Here is a 17,968-nt window from a genome sequence, read left to right as displayed (position 1 = left end):
TCTAAACTTTTTTTTTCTTTTTCTTTTTGTTAACTGGCCAAAAGCCAAAATGTTATAGTATATATCCATTATTAGTTTTTTGTTTTGGTAAAAATATGCATTATTAGTTTACGTTGATATGTTTCAAGATCTTTTACTTGTAAGCCAAAATGCTCAATAGACTACCAAATTTCTTTTTATCCTGTCTGTTGAATTGTTTAGTTAGTTTTTTATAGAGTATTTGACTAGTTGGATATATGTATGTAGTATTGTTGGGTATTCTGATGTTGATATGAATGTAACAATCTAAGAGTAGCACTATAACATTTTGACGTACCGACATACGTGAAAAGAAAAAGACGTACCGACATATGTTGAGAAAGAGAAAGAATAAGATGATATTTATAAACTCACATGGAGCTACGACTTTAAGTAATCCTGACCAAACAAAAAATAGGAAGAAGACTAAATCTTTTTTCGTAGTATATTCTTTGGAATCTAAATTTCACAAGAATTTTGTAAGATTCTTCTATCCACAAGATTAAGACTTGCAGTGAGAACTAAATGATCCAACAAGAGTCGAGAGAAAAAAAACATAAAACAAAATTCCGGAGAATGACTCATTTACATTTAGATAACCAATAGAGTAATAGAATTTACATTTCTTTTCTTTTATTTTCAATTAATCACTAATACAAGTTTCAGACGTTTAAAAAATCAACTAATCATTTTTTTCACTAAAAATAGGCCAAAAGATAAGTAAATTACAACCAATGAAATATGTCTCTATAAACTATTAATATTTGATGAAAAAAAAAAAAAAAAACTAATAATATTCACAAGTTGGACTTTTCAATTACGAGTTGGGCTTCTAAATTTAAATATTGGAGCCCAAATGAGTTTTTATTTGACCGGTATGTAGCGGGCATAACCAAGCACGGGTCAAATCTGTATTTAGTCGTGCGAATTCGATTTTTTGGTTCGGTTCGATCGGTTAATGGGCTATATGATACAAAGGGGCCCGCATTTAAAACTAAAGTTTAATTAGCTCGGTAGTCGGTATGGTTGTAATTTTGGTTCGGTTCAGATTTAGAAAGAGGATATCGAATTGATACCAAAATTCCTAAGTTCCTAAGTCAAGAGCCAGACCGTCTCTTTCTCGTGTACTTACTTTCTCGGTTTCTTCATCGTCCCTAGCTTGACTTCTTTAGAGAAAAGTCGAACAAAATCCGGACCATAACATACGTGAGATGACAATAAAGTTCAGAACTTTAAGAGAACCGGGTGATCAGAATCATACAAGCCAAGAATGAGCAACTCTTAGGATTTCGATTATTGAAGAACAAGTTTCTTGCTCAGAATCATGTCGTCAGTGGTGAAATCCGCTTCTTTCCGGAATGTTCCGCGACCGAAATCAAGGTTGTATGAGTCAGTGAGACCCTCCACTAAGTCGAACTCCGGTTTCCATCCGAGGACATGCTTTGCTTTCTCCACCGATGCAAAGAAATGCTGCAAGAGAATATACATATATCAAAATCTCAACTTCTAAATTGGAATCGTTCATGTTGCAGCCTCGATCATTAGAACGTTGTGGTTTTTACCTGATCACGGAAAGGGAATGCCTTCTTCTTCCCAAAGTCGAACTCTTTCGGGTTGTAATGAACAATCTCTGGCTCCGGAAACCCACCGGCCTGAGAGAGAGTTGAAAACATGAATAAGTTTACTCAAGCAATGATCCAAAAAGCTCAGAGTATGATATCTATTACAAACGGACCACACCAGGATGTACTTGAAACGATTTGGATTGATGAGACAACAATAAAGCCAATAGAAAAGAATGTACCTTTGCGCAAGCTTTTGCTAACCCATCAAAGGTAACATATTTCTCCCCCGAGATGTTGAATATCTCTCTGCTGGCTTTCTCGTTACCAAGCACGTTGAGAAAGGCTGTTGCCAAGTCCTGAAATTACAGAATGATTTGATGTTATTGATCAATACTCTTCAAGATTGATCAGAGCTGAGTTTCAGTCAGTGGGTCCCTATAACAATGAGTTTTCTGAACATGAAAGGAAGCTCAAGAATTAGAGAAAGTGTGACTGACCTTAACGTGACCGAGTTGTGAGATCTGTATCCCAGAGTTTGGAACCGGGATTGGGCGACCTGCCTTTAGACGGTGGAAAAACCATTCTTCGACGGGGTTGTAATTCAATGGACCGTAGATGTAGACAGGACGTATAGAAGTCCAGTTTACACCTTTTGATTGCAGTAAGCTCTCAGTCTCCAGCTTCCCCTTGTGCCTGCTCTTCGGATCAACTGCATCCTCCTGCATCAGTTATGTCCCAAATAAAAAGTTATTACAAATGGCCTTAGATAATAAACTTCTGGGTGACATCATATGATCAAATTACATAATCATACTATTCTATGGCTAATTCAAGAAAAGTACAAGCTCATATCTTCCAGGAATAAGAATAAGATATCTTTTACATACCTCACAATGTGGCAAGATATCAGATTTCAGATAAACACCAGCTGAAGAACAGTAGATGTACCTATAACATTAACGGAAGATTTAAATTTTGAAGGGCTATGTTTTGAAAGCTATAAACCAAATGAACAAGCTAGGCCTTGATAGATGTTATGTATTACTTACTGCTCTAGTTTGGGTAGTGCTTCTAGTATGGGCTCAACTTCTTCGGCCTCCCTCCCTGAGAAAAAAAGAGAGCATAAATTATACGAAATCTTAAAATCTTTGTTGTCAAAGGCAAAAGACTAGATATTCTTGAATTTACAGTAAGAACAAAGTGATTAGCTGTTACCGTTGATATCATAAACAACATCGAAGCCTTCTGCTGAAAGACTTGACTTCACAAAGTCATAGTCCTTTCTGTCTCCTTTCAAGTGAAGAATCTAGAAAAGGCCGAGAAAAATCATTTATTTTATTGGAATCCTAATCATCCAAGTTCCTATCATCTGAAATGTATATTATATTTGAGTGTGCATACTAGTTTTTTACAAGGATTCATGTAATACCTTAGAAGAGAAATCAGCAAAGTCTTGGTCAGATTCACCGGGCAATTGTTTGGCAATAGGAGATTTACCCCTTGTGAACAATGTAACCTGCAAAAGCAACCATTGGTCACTCAGAAACGGAAACTAAATTTTTAGCTGAAAAGAGAGTTTGATCGGTAGTGGAACCTGATGTCCCTCTTTGACAAGGATCCTGGACAAGAACAGACCAATGAATCGAGTACCACCCATTATCAGAATCTTCTTTTCGCTCGACGCTGAAACATAGAGTGCTCCTTTTGGCTGATGAACCTTCCTCTTGTACTGCAATTTTAACAACAAAGCCAACTCTATAAGAAAAATCTTATCCCCAAAATACAAACTGTAGTTTCAATTCTAAGACTAGTGATAGAATCTGAAGGCAGAGCGTCACAGAAACAAATCATACTTGACACAAATGAGGGGGGTATTCAGACAACTCAAACCAGAGCCAAACCACAAACCAGAAACTCTCACAATTATGACGAAGAAGCTCATAAAACTCTTTACTCATAATACAAAATCAGAGCTGAAACAAGAACCACACTAAGACTTTAGACACACATTCATTAATATAGACACAATGATCCATAGCTCAAGAAGTCGAACAAACAAGCTTAAACCCATTTTAAAAGGAATAGTTTTGAAATGTGCTGAACGGATTTTGGCTCATCAGACACACAAAAGCAGAACCCATCTGATAAAATTGATAATGATAGTCGTCAGAACGAAGGATGAAAAAGACCTGGACTTGTAAATGGAGCTTAGCGCCATTGAAGTCAGACAGAGAAGAAGTAAGGAGAGAGAAAGAAGGCTGATGCTGTTGCAACATCATCATCTTCGCCATGGTTGATTGGTTAAGTCTCTGAGCAACAACTGAAGAAAAGCTCTTATTTGAAATTGAAGTGTGTATGGTGGTTCGTGGGACCTCGTCATCTTGTTCCTTCCGATCATTAAAAGTCTTAAATTTTGAAGGGATAAGACAATTATCTCAGCCTCTCGCCATTTCATGGTCACATATTTACAGCCATTGTCGTCCTCTTCTTTCTTAACTCTTCTTTTGCCTTGTTGTGGATAGTGGATAATTTTGATCGAAACACAAGTTTTTGTGGTGAAATCGTAATTACCATTTTTTTTGAATAATTGGGCCTAACTTCTTTAAATATTATTGGGCCAGAGAAGAGTTATCGGGCTCGTTGAGAATTAAAAAACACATTTGAAAGAAATTATCAAAAATAGAAGAAATCACGTAGCAGACACGCGCAAGAGTTTTGAAGATCTGATACAGAAATTTTTTCTCGGGAAAATTCAGAGGGAAGATCGATACTTTCCACAACGGAGAAGGTGTTTCGTTTCTGCTGATCAGCAGATTACTTCTTCTTTTTCTCGGATTGATCCTTTTGGATTCTTCGAAAGATGGACCCTAATAATCAGGTGAATTTTCAGCTGCTTCCTCTCATTTTGTTCTGACTTAATTTCTGAGTTCGATTGCATATCAGATTCTTGATTAACCTGTATCTAGTTGTTCGATCTAGATGTTATTGTGTCAGATCTGTGTTTCGACGTTTTGGTCTCCGATAATCCGTAGAAATTATGCATTTGAGCTAAATAAACATTGCTAGGTTAGAGGATGTGTTGGCGGATAATAATCTTTATGTACTCTTTTGGGTAGCATCGTAATGGTTATTACAATGTAAAATTGCTACAGCTAATCTTACCAAAACTTTATGCTTTCTTAGATACAGGCACCAGTTGAAAATTATGCAAACCCAAGGACATGTCTTTTCCATGTTCTCTTCAAGGTATGATTTAGAGTATAAATCAGTTTAGTCAAAGGAAATGTTAGACATTGGACAAATGTTAAACCAGTTTGTATTTGTTCTTGGACCAGGGTGCTGCGTTGGCGTTTTACATTCTCTCTGCTCTCTTCTTCAACAGCTTTGTCATCATCTTTGTAGTCACTGTTCTTCTTGCTGCTCTTGACTTCTGGGTGGTTAAGAATGTCAGTGGGCGTATACTGGTTGGTCTCAGGTGGTGGAACGAGATCAATGACTTGGGAGAAAGTGTCTGGAAATTCGAGTCTCTTGATCAGGAGGTTAGCTTTTCTTCACTTATTCACAAGGATATGGGTTCAGCCTGTCGAGAAATGTGGGGTTGTGTTTCCCTTTCCGTTTTTTTTTTGTATACTCATGTGTTTTCATCATTTTTCTATACAGTCTTTGGCTCGGATGAACAAGAAAGACTCATGGCTTTTCTGGTGGACACTTTACCTTGCAGTAAGTATTTCATATCTAACACTTCAGTTGCAGCATAAGCTAATTACTTAAAACCCATTCACAATCATTGTGGAACTTTAGTGGATGACTAGGAATAAGAATAGGCAAGGATAAACATGTCCCTTATAGTGGAATAAGAATAGGCAAGAATAAACATGTCCCTTATATTGAAGCATATTGTGCAAAGGTGGTAGATAAGAATTGAGAGCAGTCTTTTAGAATCCCATGTAGACCCATATATAGATCGCTAGACACCTGAATATCTTCCCCCAAGAAGCTACCAGTTAAAGAAGTTTGCGACAAATGGTTTTTCCCTCTGCATGAGTGGGATATAGCATTTGACATTGGAGTCAAATCACATGCGAAGTCACATTACAATATATGTTGAGTAGGGAAAGATTATCTGCTGGAACCAAGTCGGCCATTTGGAGTATATCCTATGATCTTACACTGACTAAGTATAATATTAGTTAAAACTTGGTAGCTTACAAACTTATATGCTCAGTTACCTTACAAGCGACTATAAAGAGTGAGATGTAGCCATGAGATGGTAGCTATGGATTTGATGTCTATGGTACTGGAGCGTAGTAAACATTAAAAACATGTGGATTTGTTTGCTGTCTTTTTCTGTTGTCTTCACAGCTAAATCTTCTCCTTTTTTCACTCTTCAGGCAGCTGCATGGTTTATCCTTGGGGTATTTTCTCTGATTAGATTTCAAGCTGACTATCTGCTTGTTGTTGGCGTTTGCTTGTCCCTCAATGTGGCTAATATCATCGGCTTCACAAAGTGCAAGAAAGGTAAGATCCTCATTAGTCTTTCACAACTGACCTGATTTTGTGTAAAATCAAACCAGCTGTAGATCAATAGGTTGTTAGCTTTTTGTACAAAGAACATACGCATGTACATATATAGAGGTGACTCTAATCGGCATTCACCAATTCTTGTTGGCAGATGCAAAGAAACAATTTCAGCAGTTTGCTTCGCAGACAATCGCATCACGGTTCCAATCAACAGTACAATCTGCCTTCACCCTTGTCTGAAGAGAAGAAAGACGCTTTTTTTAAGGGCTGTGAGAGCAAAGACGGTGTACAAAGAAGATTGCCAAAACGACATGGTTGGTTTTTTGACTGATTGGTTTCAAATGTTTTGTAAGATTTAAGAGGTCCTATATTCGTCTTTCTATGTATTTTACATTTTCGACTTACCTATTAACATTTTGCATCTCGTATGGTCTTATTATACGTATATTAGCCCTAAAGAAAAATCAGAAATTTTAAAGTCTCTGATCCTTTCCAATTCTGCATATGCATCTTCTGTTCATGTTGCAGGCGATGCATCTTTTTGTTTTGGTGAGCTACTTATTAACACTAAGCTTCGTGGTGATTTACTAATGCAGAGCAGAGATCATGTAGATGATGTTGTTTCATGAGACATGAGAAGAGAGAAATGATTTGAAATTACTACTGAGTAAAGGACATTATTATGAAAATAATTTACGTTCTTTTAAGCCCAAATAAATTTGGTGGCCCAAGTTAAAAAAAGGTGAACTTGGGCTACAACCTCTTTTTAGCCCATGATCACTTTTTCACCAATCTCAGTATCTTACCACAAATCTATTGAGAATATTTTGGGTTTCTGTTTCTGACGTTAAAAGCTAAAAATCTAGAGACTTTTGATATCCCAAAAGCAAAGCTTTTTGAAATTGAGAAATCAAACCCCAAAACCCTAAAAAGCTGATTCCTTTCTTTGATTCTCACTACCAATTCTTCCCGCCAGTTTCCTTTCCCCGATTCATCCTTGACACTTGCAACGCCATGTTGCGGCCTCGCCGATCTCTTGGGGTTTCATCTCCGGCGAAGCAGAGGAAGAAAGCTGCTCCTAAGAATTCCATGGCTACGAGAGCGAATCGAAAGCGTCTCCCTTCTTACCTCAAACCTGGCTCCGCCGTAGAAATCAGCTCCGACGAGATTGGATTCCGCGGCTCGTGGTACATGGGAAAAGTAATCACCATCCCATCTTCCTCAGATAAGGATTCCGTTAAATGCCAAGTCGAGTATACGACGCTCTTCTTCGATAAAGAGGGGACGAAGCCACTGAAGGAAGTTGTCGACATGAGTCAGCTTCGTCCTCCGGCCCCGCCAATGTCTGAGATAGAGAAGAAGAAGAAGATCGTGGTTGGGGAAGAGGTCGACGCGTTTTACAATGACGGTTGGTGGGAAGGGGATGTGACTGAGGTTCTGGATGATGGGAAATTCAGTGTTTTCTTTAGGAGCTCTAAGGAACAGATTCGGTTTAGGAAAGATGAGTTACGGTTTCATAGGGAATGGGTTGATGGAGCTTGGAAGCCTCCATTAGAGGAAACAGAAGAAGAGGAAGATGAATCAGAGGAAGACAAATTAGACGACTCAGAAGACGAGGAGGTAGGTAACACATTCTCAATGATACTTGATAACCTTTCTGTGGAAGTTGTTTAGTGGAGACTTTTGCTTTAGTTCTTCTAGAGCAATTTATGAGAATGCACTTTAATCATGATAGTAATAAAATGCAGGATATTTTAGCCCGAGTGGATCTAGAAACTACCAGAGCAATCGCGAAACAAATGTTTTCCAGTGGCACTGTTGTCGAGGTTAGCAGCGATGAGGAAGGTTTCCAGGGGTGTTGGTTTGCAGCTAAAGTTGTTGAACCCGTTGGCGAAGACAAATTTCTTGTTGAGTACCGAGACTTGAGAGAAAAAGATGGTATAGAGCCTTTGAAAGAAGAAACCGATTTTCTGCACATAAGGCCGCCACCACCAAGGGATGAGGATATTGATTTTGCTGTTGGTGACAAGATTAATGCATTTTACAATGACGGCTGGTGGGTAGGTGTTGTCATAGATGGTATGAAGCATGGAACGGTTGGTATATATTTTAGGCAATCACAAGAGAAGATGCGGTTTGGAAGGCAGGGGCTTCGTCTGCATAAAGATTGGGTTGACGGGACCTGGCAGCTACCACTGAAAGGAGGGAAGATAAAGAGGGAAAAGGTTCTGTATGATTTCCATATTAATTATGAACTCTAGACAAGTTCACATAGATCATTCTTATCCCATTCTTCTTTATGTGCGACATATTCTTCCCCAAATATGTGTGTTTAAAGTTTTTATTTTGATGTGTAGACTGTTTCATGTAACCGGAACGTGAGACCCAAGAAAGCAACTGAGAAGCAAGCGTTCAGCATTGGAACTCCGATCGAGGTTAGCCCTGAGGAAGAAGGATTTGAAGATTCTTGGTTTCTTGCAAAACTTATTGAATACAGAGGAAAGGACAAATGCCTTGTAGAATATGATAATCTGAAAGCTGAAGATGGGAAAGAGCCTTTGAGAGAAGAGGTTAATGTTTCACGGATAAGGCCTCTGCCACTAGAGAGTGTCATGGTTAGTCCATTTGAGAGGCATGACAAAGTTAATGCTTTGTATAATGATGGATGGTGGGTTGGGGTGATTAGAAAGGTTCTTGCAAAGTCATCTTACCTGGTTCTCTTTAAAAATACTCAAGAGCTGCTAAAATTTCATCACTCTCAACTAAGGCTACATCAGGAATGGATTGATGGAAAGTGGATAACATCTTTTAAGGTATGGTTCTAAAACGATCAACTCATTTTATCACATATAACTTCGTTATTTCCCCTTATATCTAAGGTTTCAGCATCGTTCCTGCAATAGTCATTTTTCATCAAGCTTTTACTGATGAAGTTGCTGTCATTAATTTTGATTTCAGTCTCAGAAGGTGTAAATGGGCTGGATAACTCGTCAGGATTTTGGGATTTCAAGTTTTGTTTTTCTTTGAGGTACTTGTATCTCTTAGTCAGTTAGTCTTAACCCTGGTGTTCCCTTGCTATTGTAGATAATTGCAGTTATGATGAGTGACTAAGATGCAACAACCAGTTGATATTTTATTCTTGTTCCATGACATAGTGCGATTCTCATTGCTCCTGATTTCGGTTGATTATTTGATAGACAAGTTTTTGCTGTAACACTACTTCCTTGCCTTGTTGATTATCCATCCTATTGTCAAATATTTTTCGAAAGAGGTAGGCCATATTACCTACGAAGTTTAGCATCTTATGAATGTTAGGAGTGTATGCTCTCAGTTTTGCTTGCGAAGAGGTTTCCCATGTTTTTGAAGTGACATACAGAACCAGCTGTATTGTAGTTTATAGATAATTAAGGATAAGTTTTAGTGGAACAGGATGATATTGATATCTTATTACAGGTAAAACAAGCAGCAACAAGTGGTAGGTAGATAATACATGATAGTTAGAGCAGTGAGAAACACTAACTCTCCATGATTTGTTCAAATTCTTGAAGTACACTTAAAAATTCGGGTCTCTTTTATCTGCTGAAGCTGAGCTGATTAGGCCGCCTCTTTGACTGCGACAGCCTCCTTGATTGCAACAGCCTCCTTGGCCTCGGTGGCTTCGCTGCTCTTCTCCTTGGCAGGTTCCTCTTTGGCAGGTTCCTCCTTGGCAGGTTCTTCTGGGACTATAAAAGCTGTGACCGGGAAAGTCCTGGACAGTGTGGTCGGTGTCTTGAACGTGATCTTGGTAGGGGGTTCCTCGGTATAGATCTCATTGATAGTGACCCAAATAAGAAGTTCCTTGGCTTTGACTCCAGTGAGCTTCTTGATTTTCCCGGTCTCAACAATGGCTGTGACTTCGGTTCCATAGGAGACAAGCTTATCTATCTCTGTGAACTTGTGAGTGATGCTCTTCTTCTGCTTCAGCCATACAACACCTGACTCTCTGTCATACCCAACCTCTTCTATATCCTTCAATGGTAATAAACCATTGGGCATAGATATTTCCTTGAGGAAACACTTTGTCTTCTCTCTACATATCTCATCTCCGGTGTACATCTCTGCCTTAGCTCTCACCTCCTCTGTAACCAAACCCATCTCTGTTTCTTTGTATTTAGTTTTAGCTGTCTTAAAGCTGAAGTTGTGTTGTGGAGAGGTAAGGGACTTAGCCTAGTGATATATAGCTGACGTGTTGTGGGTTTGCCCTTGGTTTCCTGATCTTATTACGGAGAATGCCACCATGTTTAGAAATTAAATTGTATGTGAAATACACTCGGATTGAGAAGATACCTTTGACTTCATACAATTTTGGCAAATTTATTAGTTTTGGTATCAAATTGAGACCAACCCTATTATAAAATAACGGTAAAAAACATCACTATCGAAAACGACGTGATCGATTGTTCTTCTACTACAAGAAATTTGAAAAAACCGACAAGACCATAATGTAAAATCTAAACTCTTGATTCTTGAAGATGAGGTGCATGTAAAATCATTAATGGCCATGGTTGGGCAGGTTTATGGGTACGTCTTGTCAGCTCTGTGTTCCAGTTTCGGGTTAAACCATATATCTCTTACATGATCGTTCATATGGCTATCATCATCACAATATTAATGATGATGATTATTGTGATGTGGTGCATGGCCCCGTCCATATAAATGCAGTGCCTATCATTTCACATTCTCTCCACCTGCTAACCAGTAACCGACGGCCTCCTCAATTATTTTTTATATGATTTTAATCGAATAGAACATCTATTTCTTGGGCGTTTAGTGTTACGTGTTAAGGATGACATATACTATTTACTGTATAGTGCATTATTTATTTCTTCTATCATAAAAGCAACCATAACCAATAAAGACTAAAGTTCACATAACTATAAGTGTTCCAACTCCTAACTTATTGATTGTGATATGTGACCTTTCTCGTAGTAACTCGATGTCTTTTGGTTTTGCTATTTACAAATTCCACACTTCAGAATGCGTAAGATTTCTTCAAAATGCTTTGATACATTCTATGAGTCAAACGCAAGGAACAGGAGTTTACGTTTGAATTATTATCAATGATGTTTAATTCAAAACAATCTTCTTGGGTTACGGTTCGTATGCAAGCCTTTAACCTTGCAAAGAGAAACTGGCGAAGTTCGCGCAGAGTTATCATGGCAGTGATTATTCAACAATGTCTCTATGTGTTTGATCTCCTTAGGCATTGACCCTGTGAGCACTTCGTAGCCCGTCTCAGTGATCAGTACGTCATCCTCGATCCTTATCCCAATCCCTTGGAATCTGCAATGAGAAATTTCAATAGTAAAGTCACTTAACCATGGTCGATAGATCAATGTCATATCCTGCGGTCGATTTGCAGTCAAACCACTCAGATCTACACAGTTTGATACTTGTTGGCTGCAAACTTTCCTACAAAACCACGCTTTTACATGAAGTTAGTCTAAAGAGAGCATGTGTACCTTTCAGGGCAGTCAAATGAAGATGGAATATAGACTCCTGGCTCAATCGTAATCACCTGTCCAAACAGCGATCATAAGTTGACATCGAGAGTCTGAAAGATCATTATCTAGCAAACACCAAAGCCAGTCATTTGATGTAATTTAGATTCTATTGATAGCACCATCAAACCATTTGTCTCAAACGTAAGGACCCCAATGGCATCACATGACAAATACATAAACTTCTACGATCAAGATTCTAAGGGCACATATCGGTTTTAATGGACTAGCATCAACAAGCAGAGTGTTTGAGGCAGGGGGTATGTAGAAAAGTGAAGATCTTATTAGCCTGAGTTTGGGTTGCTTATAAAAACTAAGACTCGAGAGAGTAGTATTACTTACAAAACCAGGTTGCAAAGGACGGTCATATCCCACAGCAGAAGAATCATGCACATCCATCCCAAGGTAGTGGCCTTTTTATTAACCAGAAGAGAGCTCTGTTAGATAAGTTTTTCCCCAACCATACAGTATATTTTGGTTATATTATAACTTTTATACAGCATAATGCGGGACAATAACAAGGATTTTACCATCTACACGTCAATCAGCCTTAGTTGATTGTATTTCATCGACAAAAATTGCAAATAAGTTAATGTGATCGAGGTTCAATAATGCATACCTATGGAGGTCGGATTCAGCTGGTGATACAGTCTACGACTTTTCAGGATGCCCATCTTCATCAGTCCATCACACAACAACTCGGTCTGCAAACCACAAAGCATCATCTGAGTCCAAACATAATTTTGTTTGCAAACAAAGCTTTTAAGTTTTCTGATGGTATTTATGAAATCTTTTTTTTTTTTTTTTTTTTTTTTGTCGAAATGGTATGTATGAAATCTCTGATCCATTTTAGCTTCTGAAATATTTGCTAACAAGCCTTCGACAGAAGTAGAATAATATTTTCACATCATAGCAAACCTGTTAAGAGTAAACGGTACATTTTGTGTGTTTGATACATCTTAAGTACAAAGACACGGCTTAAGATAGTTTGTAATTACCGAATATGTGTTTAGTTGGCGGATGGTTGTACCAGGCTTGCATTGTTTTATGCATTCTTTGTTTGTCTGAAGTATAAGATCATATAGCTCTTCCTGGAAAAAACACAAATGTCAATATTTTGATAGAGAAAGTTTTAAGAAAGCAGCTGTACAGTTACTTTTCATCTGTGTAACATAATTGTGAAATCGAGCGAAGGTCACCAAAAAAAACTATGTAACCTGCACATGTCCAAATTCTGAAGATTTCCTAAATCAATATTATAAGGAAAAAGCTAGCCTGTGAAACGTATATCTCAGAAAAAAGTAAGAAGTTTGGTAGTAGAGAATGAGATAGTAAGTAAGGTTTATCTCTCGTTTGCATCATACAAACACCACCGGCAAAGCACAAACGTAAACAGAAGAATATTGAACTACCAGACAAAAAAAGATGAAAGATGAGACAGCAGAAACATCAACCTGAACAGAACTGAATTTTCCGCAAGGTGGCCATGTCCGAGTAAGATCACTAACATAACCATGTAACTCACAACCCATGTCCATCAAGACAAGATCACCATCTTTAATCTGCAGATAATTATAAAAAGAAGATACTGGTTTCAGGAACATCTCTGTACTAGCAATCAAATAGGGTTTTGTCAAACTTACACGCTGATCATTTCGTGAATAGTGAATAACACTGGCATTTGAACCACCACCGACTACAGGATTGAACCTGAGGAATAAATCATGTCATTTTTCTTGTCACTAGAATAAGAATACTAGGAAATACTTATTGTAATAGACCCTGAATCACATATTTATTCATGGAATAATTGTCGAGACTTACGCCATTCGCTGAGCACCTCTTACCCGGCACTCATATTCAACCTGGGCTGATAAGATGCCTTCATCAGGAAACCCCTTTGAATGTAACATTGTTTTCAGAAGACCCTGAGGATGAAAAGATCAAAATCACTCCATACGCTCATTGTCTGTAATAGCTATTATTTTCAACAAATATGTAGAAAATGGTTCATGACGTTTTATTGGCTCTATGTTCCTTTTCCTTAGCACTTTGGCCACAAGACAAACGTAAAATTTCTAATATATTCACTTTCACATATCATTGAGCAAGGCATTGCTTTCATGAGCCTCCAATCACAATAAAACACCCTCAACCAAAATTGTCCCATCAGGCCATGGCTTGGGAGCTTTTTATGGGTGTGTTCGTCACTTTGTCAGATCAATTCTTGAGATTAAATTCACTATATACACACACAATTGTCTGCAAAAGTTATCAACTTAACCAACTTTCCCCATTATCTCTTGTAAATTTCTCCAACATCTTAAATTTCCAGTTACTCTCTAGCATCTCAGTTGTACTAAAAAAGCTAAAAACAGAAATTTTCTAAGCATAACAATGGCTTTGTTGGAATACAGGAATACCTGGCACGCAATTGATGCAGACTCTCTCATCAATTTGAGTTCTGCAGGTGATTTAATTAACCTCAGCTCATGTGTTAAACTTGAAAGAGTTTTCACTTTGCCAAGAGATGCTGAATTTTGAAAGTCATCCAAGTTTGTGTATCTTTGCGAGGCCGATTGAACATTATGAAACACTTTTGAAGAATGTCTTATCATGTCTGAAAGAATCTGTACATAAAGAACGTGAAAAATAAAACAAATCTCGCGTTACAAAAGTAATAAAGTCTACAACATAGGAAAATTTAAAAGAGAGGCCACTTAGGGAAGAAATATAAGCTACCTCGGGTAATTTGCTTATCGGATATGCTTGATCTGCCTTGAAGACCTCGGACGCTGCATCAACTCCAGCAACTTCTCCTTCCCAAGCAATATCCTACATGACAAATCAATTCTTATAAACTGCTATACAGAAATCAAAACCACTCTGTATACAAAAACTCATGTACTAAGAAATCATCATACCTTAGGAGTTGATTCCGGCATGAACATGCATAAACCGCGTTCATCACTTAAAACAGCCACACCACCTGGTTGCTGGCAGCCAGTTAGATACAAATAATCAGCATCTTGTCTGAACGTATATGGAACAACGTCAGTCATCATCTTCACGGGGGCTGACGAAATGATGGCTAAACTATTCTCAGGGAGAAGCTCCACAAGTTTCTTCCTTCTACCAATGTATTCCTCAATTCTTATTCCTGGTGTGACCTCTCCTTCTGCCATTAACTGATGGGGAAGAGCGAACCATCTGAGCATATAAATAGCATTTGCAAATCCAAGAGAACATATAGCACATGAGAGTTACATGAGGATGAGATGCTGGAGTTGGCTGACCAATGTCTCTGACCGTTTGGGTTGAATATGCATTTCGACTAACGACCTGAAACCCCATTTTAAAAAGAACATGTCTCTCAGTAGATTTTAAAGCACATGTAGAAACAGTATCAGTTGATGAAACACAAGTTATTAGCATCGGAGGTGAAGTAGTCTCCGAAATCAAGTCTCAAAATTTCTGCAAACTTTATAGAAAGTCAATTCCCATTCAAAAGATGAAACTTTATGGTACAGAAGATCTATGCACTTGGAGGGAACCCAAAAAATTCGATCTTTAATCCTCAAATATATACAAGTCTTCAGGAACAGAGTATGGTAATGAACAATCCCAACAAGGAGGAGGCAAATTACGAAGAAAACATGAATTGGGAGCATTACCTGAGTTCTCGATACTCTCCGAACTAGATTCCGCGCAAGAAACTGCATCTCTTCCCCCTCACAGACTCGCAGACTCTTGAGAGGATCGAATTGGACCTCGTATGATGTTCTATTGGTCTGTCTCTGGTCTGGTAAGCTTCAGGGTTTAGCTGTTTTGAAGTTGCGTTCTCTAAACGTCGCGTTTCAGGGTTTTAAAACGCTACCGCACTTTCCGAATCGCTGAATCATATAAGGCTCAATGTCTTTCTTTTTTTTTTTTTTTTTTTGGCCTAACTCTGGCTTTGAGAGAGACAGAGAGGTAGAGAGAGTAACGATGGCTGCTGTAGAAGAAGTAGACGATGTTGGAAGAACAATAGAGGAAGAGACTGTGTGTGAAAAAAGAGAAAGAGGAGAGGAAGCTGAAACATTGACTCCATGGGAGCAACACTCCAGCATCATAAGCATCCCTCGATTCGACTACAAAGCTCCCTCTTCTCTGCTTCATCATTCTCATTCCGGATTCCTCGTCACCTGCAACATCAGTATGATCTTCTTTACAATACTCTTTTGTATCATCCTTTTTAGTTTCTATGTGTTAATTTCGTTTTGCGACATGACCTTCAATTTCTCGAATTCCTTTATTGTCTCCGAGTTTATGACTTGTGGAATCTGTGTATTGGACTAAACGAGAGTCGAATTGAGGGATTGAAGTTAAACTATTTCTGATTTTCACTTGTTATCAGAAAGGGAGAAAAGTGCTACTAAAGAGGTCATGTCCATCCTTGGAAAGGTATCGTCACAATTCTCCATCATTAGTGAGGCAAAAGTTTGGATTTTTGTTCCTTCATTTAGAAGATAACTCAGAGTGATTGATAACCAATTGTGGTAGAGAAACACTATATTTGAAACGAAAGTGATTATAAGTGCAGTGGTGGGGGTTCTCTAATGTTCAGCTTGTCTCACGGAAATCAAACTTTTGATTTGTTCAGTATATTGGGTCCATGCATGAGGAGAAACCTGAAGTTCTAAACTCTACTGCATCCAAAAAACAAAAAGTTTGTGCACAAGAGACAGAGGAAGGCGGAGAGAAGACTGTACCTCTTGAGAATGATGCCTTGCAGGAAACAGGTAACTTTCATTTGCGGATTTGAGCATATTCAAATTCTTGTTTTTTTTTGGCTTATGGTCTTGTCTTTCTTTTCTCTTTCTGTGCCTTGTTTAGGTGAAAATCCAAATGTTGAGGATCTTAAATTAGCAAATGAAGAACACAATTCTCTCATGTCATTGGTTAAGCTAACAAAGAGTGGCTTGCTTCTCTTTACTTTCCCTGTTGAAAACTCTCCCAATACAACGAATATCGTATCACGAGTCTTCCAGTCTATGGAATCTGGAGCTTTGAAGGCACCAATGTAAGTCTATCTGGTGTAATGCTAGTTAGTGAACCTTTGGTCAATTGATTAATCAGAATTTTATCGCCACTTGCCTTAGAATTCAACTCTACCTTGAAATAAGCATGCTTATAGAGTTCTGATTTAGTCTCGAATAATTTTTCAAGTCTTATAATCCCAAAGAGTGGTATCTGTTACATATCAGACCTATTTCATTCTTTTTGGACCATGTAGTTATTTATCCACTCTGCTAGGAACTTTTGGTCATTATCTTCTCAGATTCCCTTGATGTAAGCATGTCTTTGTGTCGAAACAAGTAACTTATGATTCATTGATGCAGCTGGTGCCATCGGATATTCCCAGTTCAAGCTACTTGTGGTTTGACAGAGAAAGAACTTCGGGAAACAGTATCAAAGCTTGTTCAGCGGTTTGTCAATGATAAAGACAATACACTATCAAAACCTGTGAAGGTAAGAAAGAGTTTCCGTTATATAGGCGTATATGTTATGAATATTGTTAGATTCATGGCAATGGTTAATAACCACATACCACCATATAGTTTGCAGCTGGGTATCAACGTAGAGGTGCGGAGGAGACGAAAGGAAAGATTCGGAAAGACGCTTCAGATGTTCTAGTTCAATGTCCGTTGCTGGACCGCATTAAATGCTTTGAAACTGTGGCAGCTGGAGTGAAAGACATTGTACCAGATTCAGTTGTGGATCTCAAATCTCCAGAGGTAGTGTGTATAGATAGAAAATAATTCTATCTTCGTTGCATCATCGCGTTTATAAAGTCTGAAAGATTGGAGTAAAAATGTGCAGTTATGTGTTCTGGTGGAACTGTTACCGCTCTCTAGAATATCAAGTGGCTCCTTTGTAGCTGCTGTTTCAGTGCTTCCACATAGACTCGTTAGCACAAAGCCGAAACTCTGCATCAAGCCTCTAGTCCCTGAATCCAAACACAAAAAGGGACCAAACTGACAGGTGCAAAGGCTGATCGCTGCATTCGATTTTCGAGAGCCAAAGATATCAATAGAAGTTGTAATCTCTCTGTTTTTGTTTAGATATGTCTTTTGCTTTCAGTATCTCTAATGGAGTTAACAACAATGTCTGACCTATGTTATTCAAGAGAACAAAGATAAACCCATCTCCACCGCTTTTTCCCTATGTTCACAATGTTACAGTTTGTAAGGCTAAGCTATGGCAACTTGGAAATCAATCGGTTCAATTCGGTTTTTAAATTAAACCAATCGATTTATAAACAAATGTCGGTTTAAGCAAGGT

General features: G+C 38.2%; 6 protein-coding genes across 9 annotated transcripts; 3 read left to right on the top strand and 3 right to left on the bottom strand.

Moving 5' to 3' along the window:
• Window positions 1-804: 804 nt before the first annotated feature.
• On the bottom strand, window positions 805-4,110 carry CRB (chloroplast RNA binding protein). 2 transcript variants are annotated; one of them, NM_100804.4, is made up of 10 exons: window positions 3,773-4,106; window positions 3,178-3,312; window positions 3,013-3,099; window positions 2,799-2,889; window positions 2,633-2,687; window positions 2,471-2,531; window positions 2,081-2,302; window positions 1,823-1,939; window positions 1,581-1,670; window positions 805-1,488 (listed from the first exon to the last, which is right to left on the bottom strand). In NM_100804.4, the coding sequence occupies exons 1-10, from the start codon at window positions 3,872-3,874 to the stop codon at window positions 1,312-1,314; spliced, it is 1,137 nt and encodes a 378-aa protein (NP_172405.1). In that variant the 5' UTR covers window positions 3,875-4,106; the 3' UTR covers window positions 805-1,311. The 2 variants fall into 2 exon arrangements, with proteins under 2 accessions (NP_172405.1, NP_001322308.1); NM_001331830.1 differs by having other exon boundaries at window positions 1,009-1,488; window positions 3,437-4,110.
• Window positions 4,092-6,608, top strand: AT1G09330 (golgi apparatus membrane protein-like protein ECHIDNA protein). 2 transcript variants are annotated; one of them, NM_100803.4, is made up of 6 exons: window positions 4,092-4,461; window positions 4,767-4,829; window positions 4,919-5,122; window positions 5,244-5,303; window positions 5,975-6,101; window positions 6,256-6,608. In NM_100803.4, exons 1-6 carry the CDS (start codon window positions 4,444-4,446, stop codon window positions 6,342-6,344), a joined length of 561 nt encoding a protein of 186 aa, NP_563842.1. In that variant the 5' UTR covers window positions 4,092-4,443; the 3' UTR covers window positions 6,345-6,608. The 2 variants fall into 2 exon arrangements, with proteins under 2 accessions (NP_563842.1, NP_001320663.1); NM_001331829.1 differs by having other exon boundaries at window positions 5,244-5,877.
• A 331-nt stretch (window positions 6,609-6,939) lies between these two features.
• On the top strand, window positions 6,940-9,457 carry AT1G09320 (agenet domain-containing protein). Its single transcript, NM_100802.5, has 4 exons — window positions 6,940-7,724; window positions 7,853-8,329; window positions 8,462-8,917; window positions 9,063-9,457. Exons 1-4 carry the CDS (start codon window positions 7,119-7,121, stop codon window positions 9,075-9,077), a joined length of 1,554 nt encoding a protein of 517 aa, NP_172403.3. The 5' UTR covers window positions 6,940-7,118; the 3' UTR covers window positions 9,078-9,457.
• AT1G09310 (plant/protein (Protein of unknown function, DUF538)) lies at window positions 9,449-10,437 on the bottom strand. The gene has a single exon (NM_100801.3). The coding sequence runs from the start codon at window positions 10,236-10,238 to the stop codon at window positions 9,699-9,701; it is 540 nt and encodes a 179-aa protein (NP_563841.1). The 5' UTR covers window positions 10,239-10,437; the 3' UTR covers window positions 9,449-9,698.
• A 528-nt stretch (window positions 10,438-10,965) lies between these two features.
• AT1G09300 (Metallopeptidase M24 family protein) lies at window positions 10,966-15,852 on the bottom strand. Of its 2 annotated transcripts, NM_100800.4 has the most exons (13): window positions 15,319-15,584; window positions 14,912-14,986; window positions 14,569-14,832; window positions 14,387-14,479; window positions 14,068-14,274; window positions 13,469-13,572; window positions 13,288-13,354; window positions 13,099-13,206; window positions 12,643-12,735; window positions 12,264-12,348; window positions 11,987-12,057; window positions 11,606-11,661; window positions 10,966-11,426 (listed from the first exon to the last, which is right to left on the bottom strand). In NM_100800.4, the coding sequence occupies exons 1-13, from the start codon at window positions 15,364-15,366 to the stop codon at window positions 11,216-11,218; spliced, it is 1,482 nt and encodes a 493-aa protein (NP_172401.2). In that variant the 5' UTR covers window positions 15,367-15,584; the 3' UTR covers window positions 10,966-11,215. The 2 variants fall into 2 exon arrangements, with proteins under 2 accessions (NP_172401.2, NP_001117254.1); NM_001123782.1 differs by having other exon boundaries at window positions 11,134-11,426; window positions 14,569-14,986; window positions 15,319-15,852.
• AT1G09290 (uncharacterized protein) lies at window positions 15,585-17,908 on the top strand. Its single transcript, NM_100799.3, has 7 exons — window positions 15,585-15,839; window positions 16,041-16,087; window positions 16,287-16,425; window positions 16,520-16,706; window positions 17,026-17,155; window positions 17,245-17,421; window positions 17,507-17,908. The coding sequence occupies exons 1-7, from the start codon at window positions 15,632-15,634 to the stop codon at window positions 17,663-17,665; spliced, it is 1,047 nt and encodes a 348-aa protein (NP_172400.2). The 5' UTR covers window positions 15,585-15,631; the 3' UTR covers window positions 17,666-17,908.
• The last annotated feature ends 60 nt before the right edge of the window (window positions 17,909-17,968 follow it).

This window comes from Arabidopsis thaliana, assembly GCF_000001735.4.
Source record: "Arabidopsis thaliana chromosome 1 sequence".
In the NCBI taxonomy this organism is placed as follows: domain Eukaryota; kingdom Viridiplantae; phylum Streptophyta; class Magnoliopsida; order Brassicales; family Brassicaceae; genus Arabidopsis; species Arabidopsis thaliana.
The sequence above is the reverse complement of the archived record's forward strand: the minus strand, read 5'-3'. Positions and strand labels throughout refer to the sequence as shown.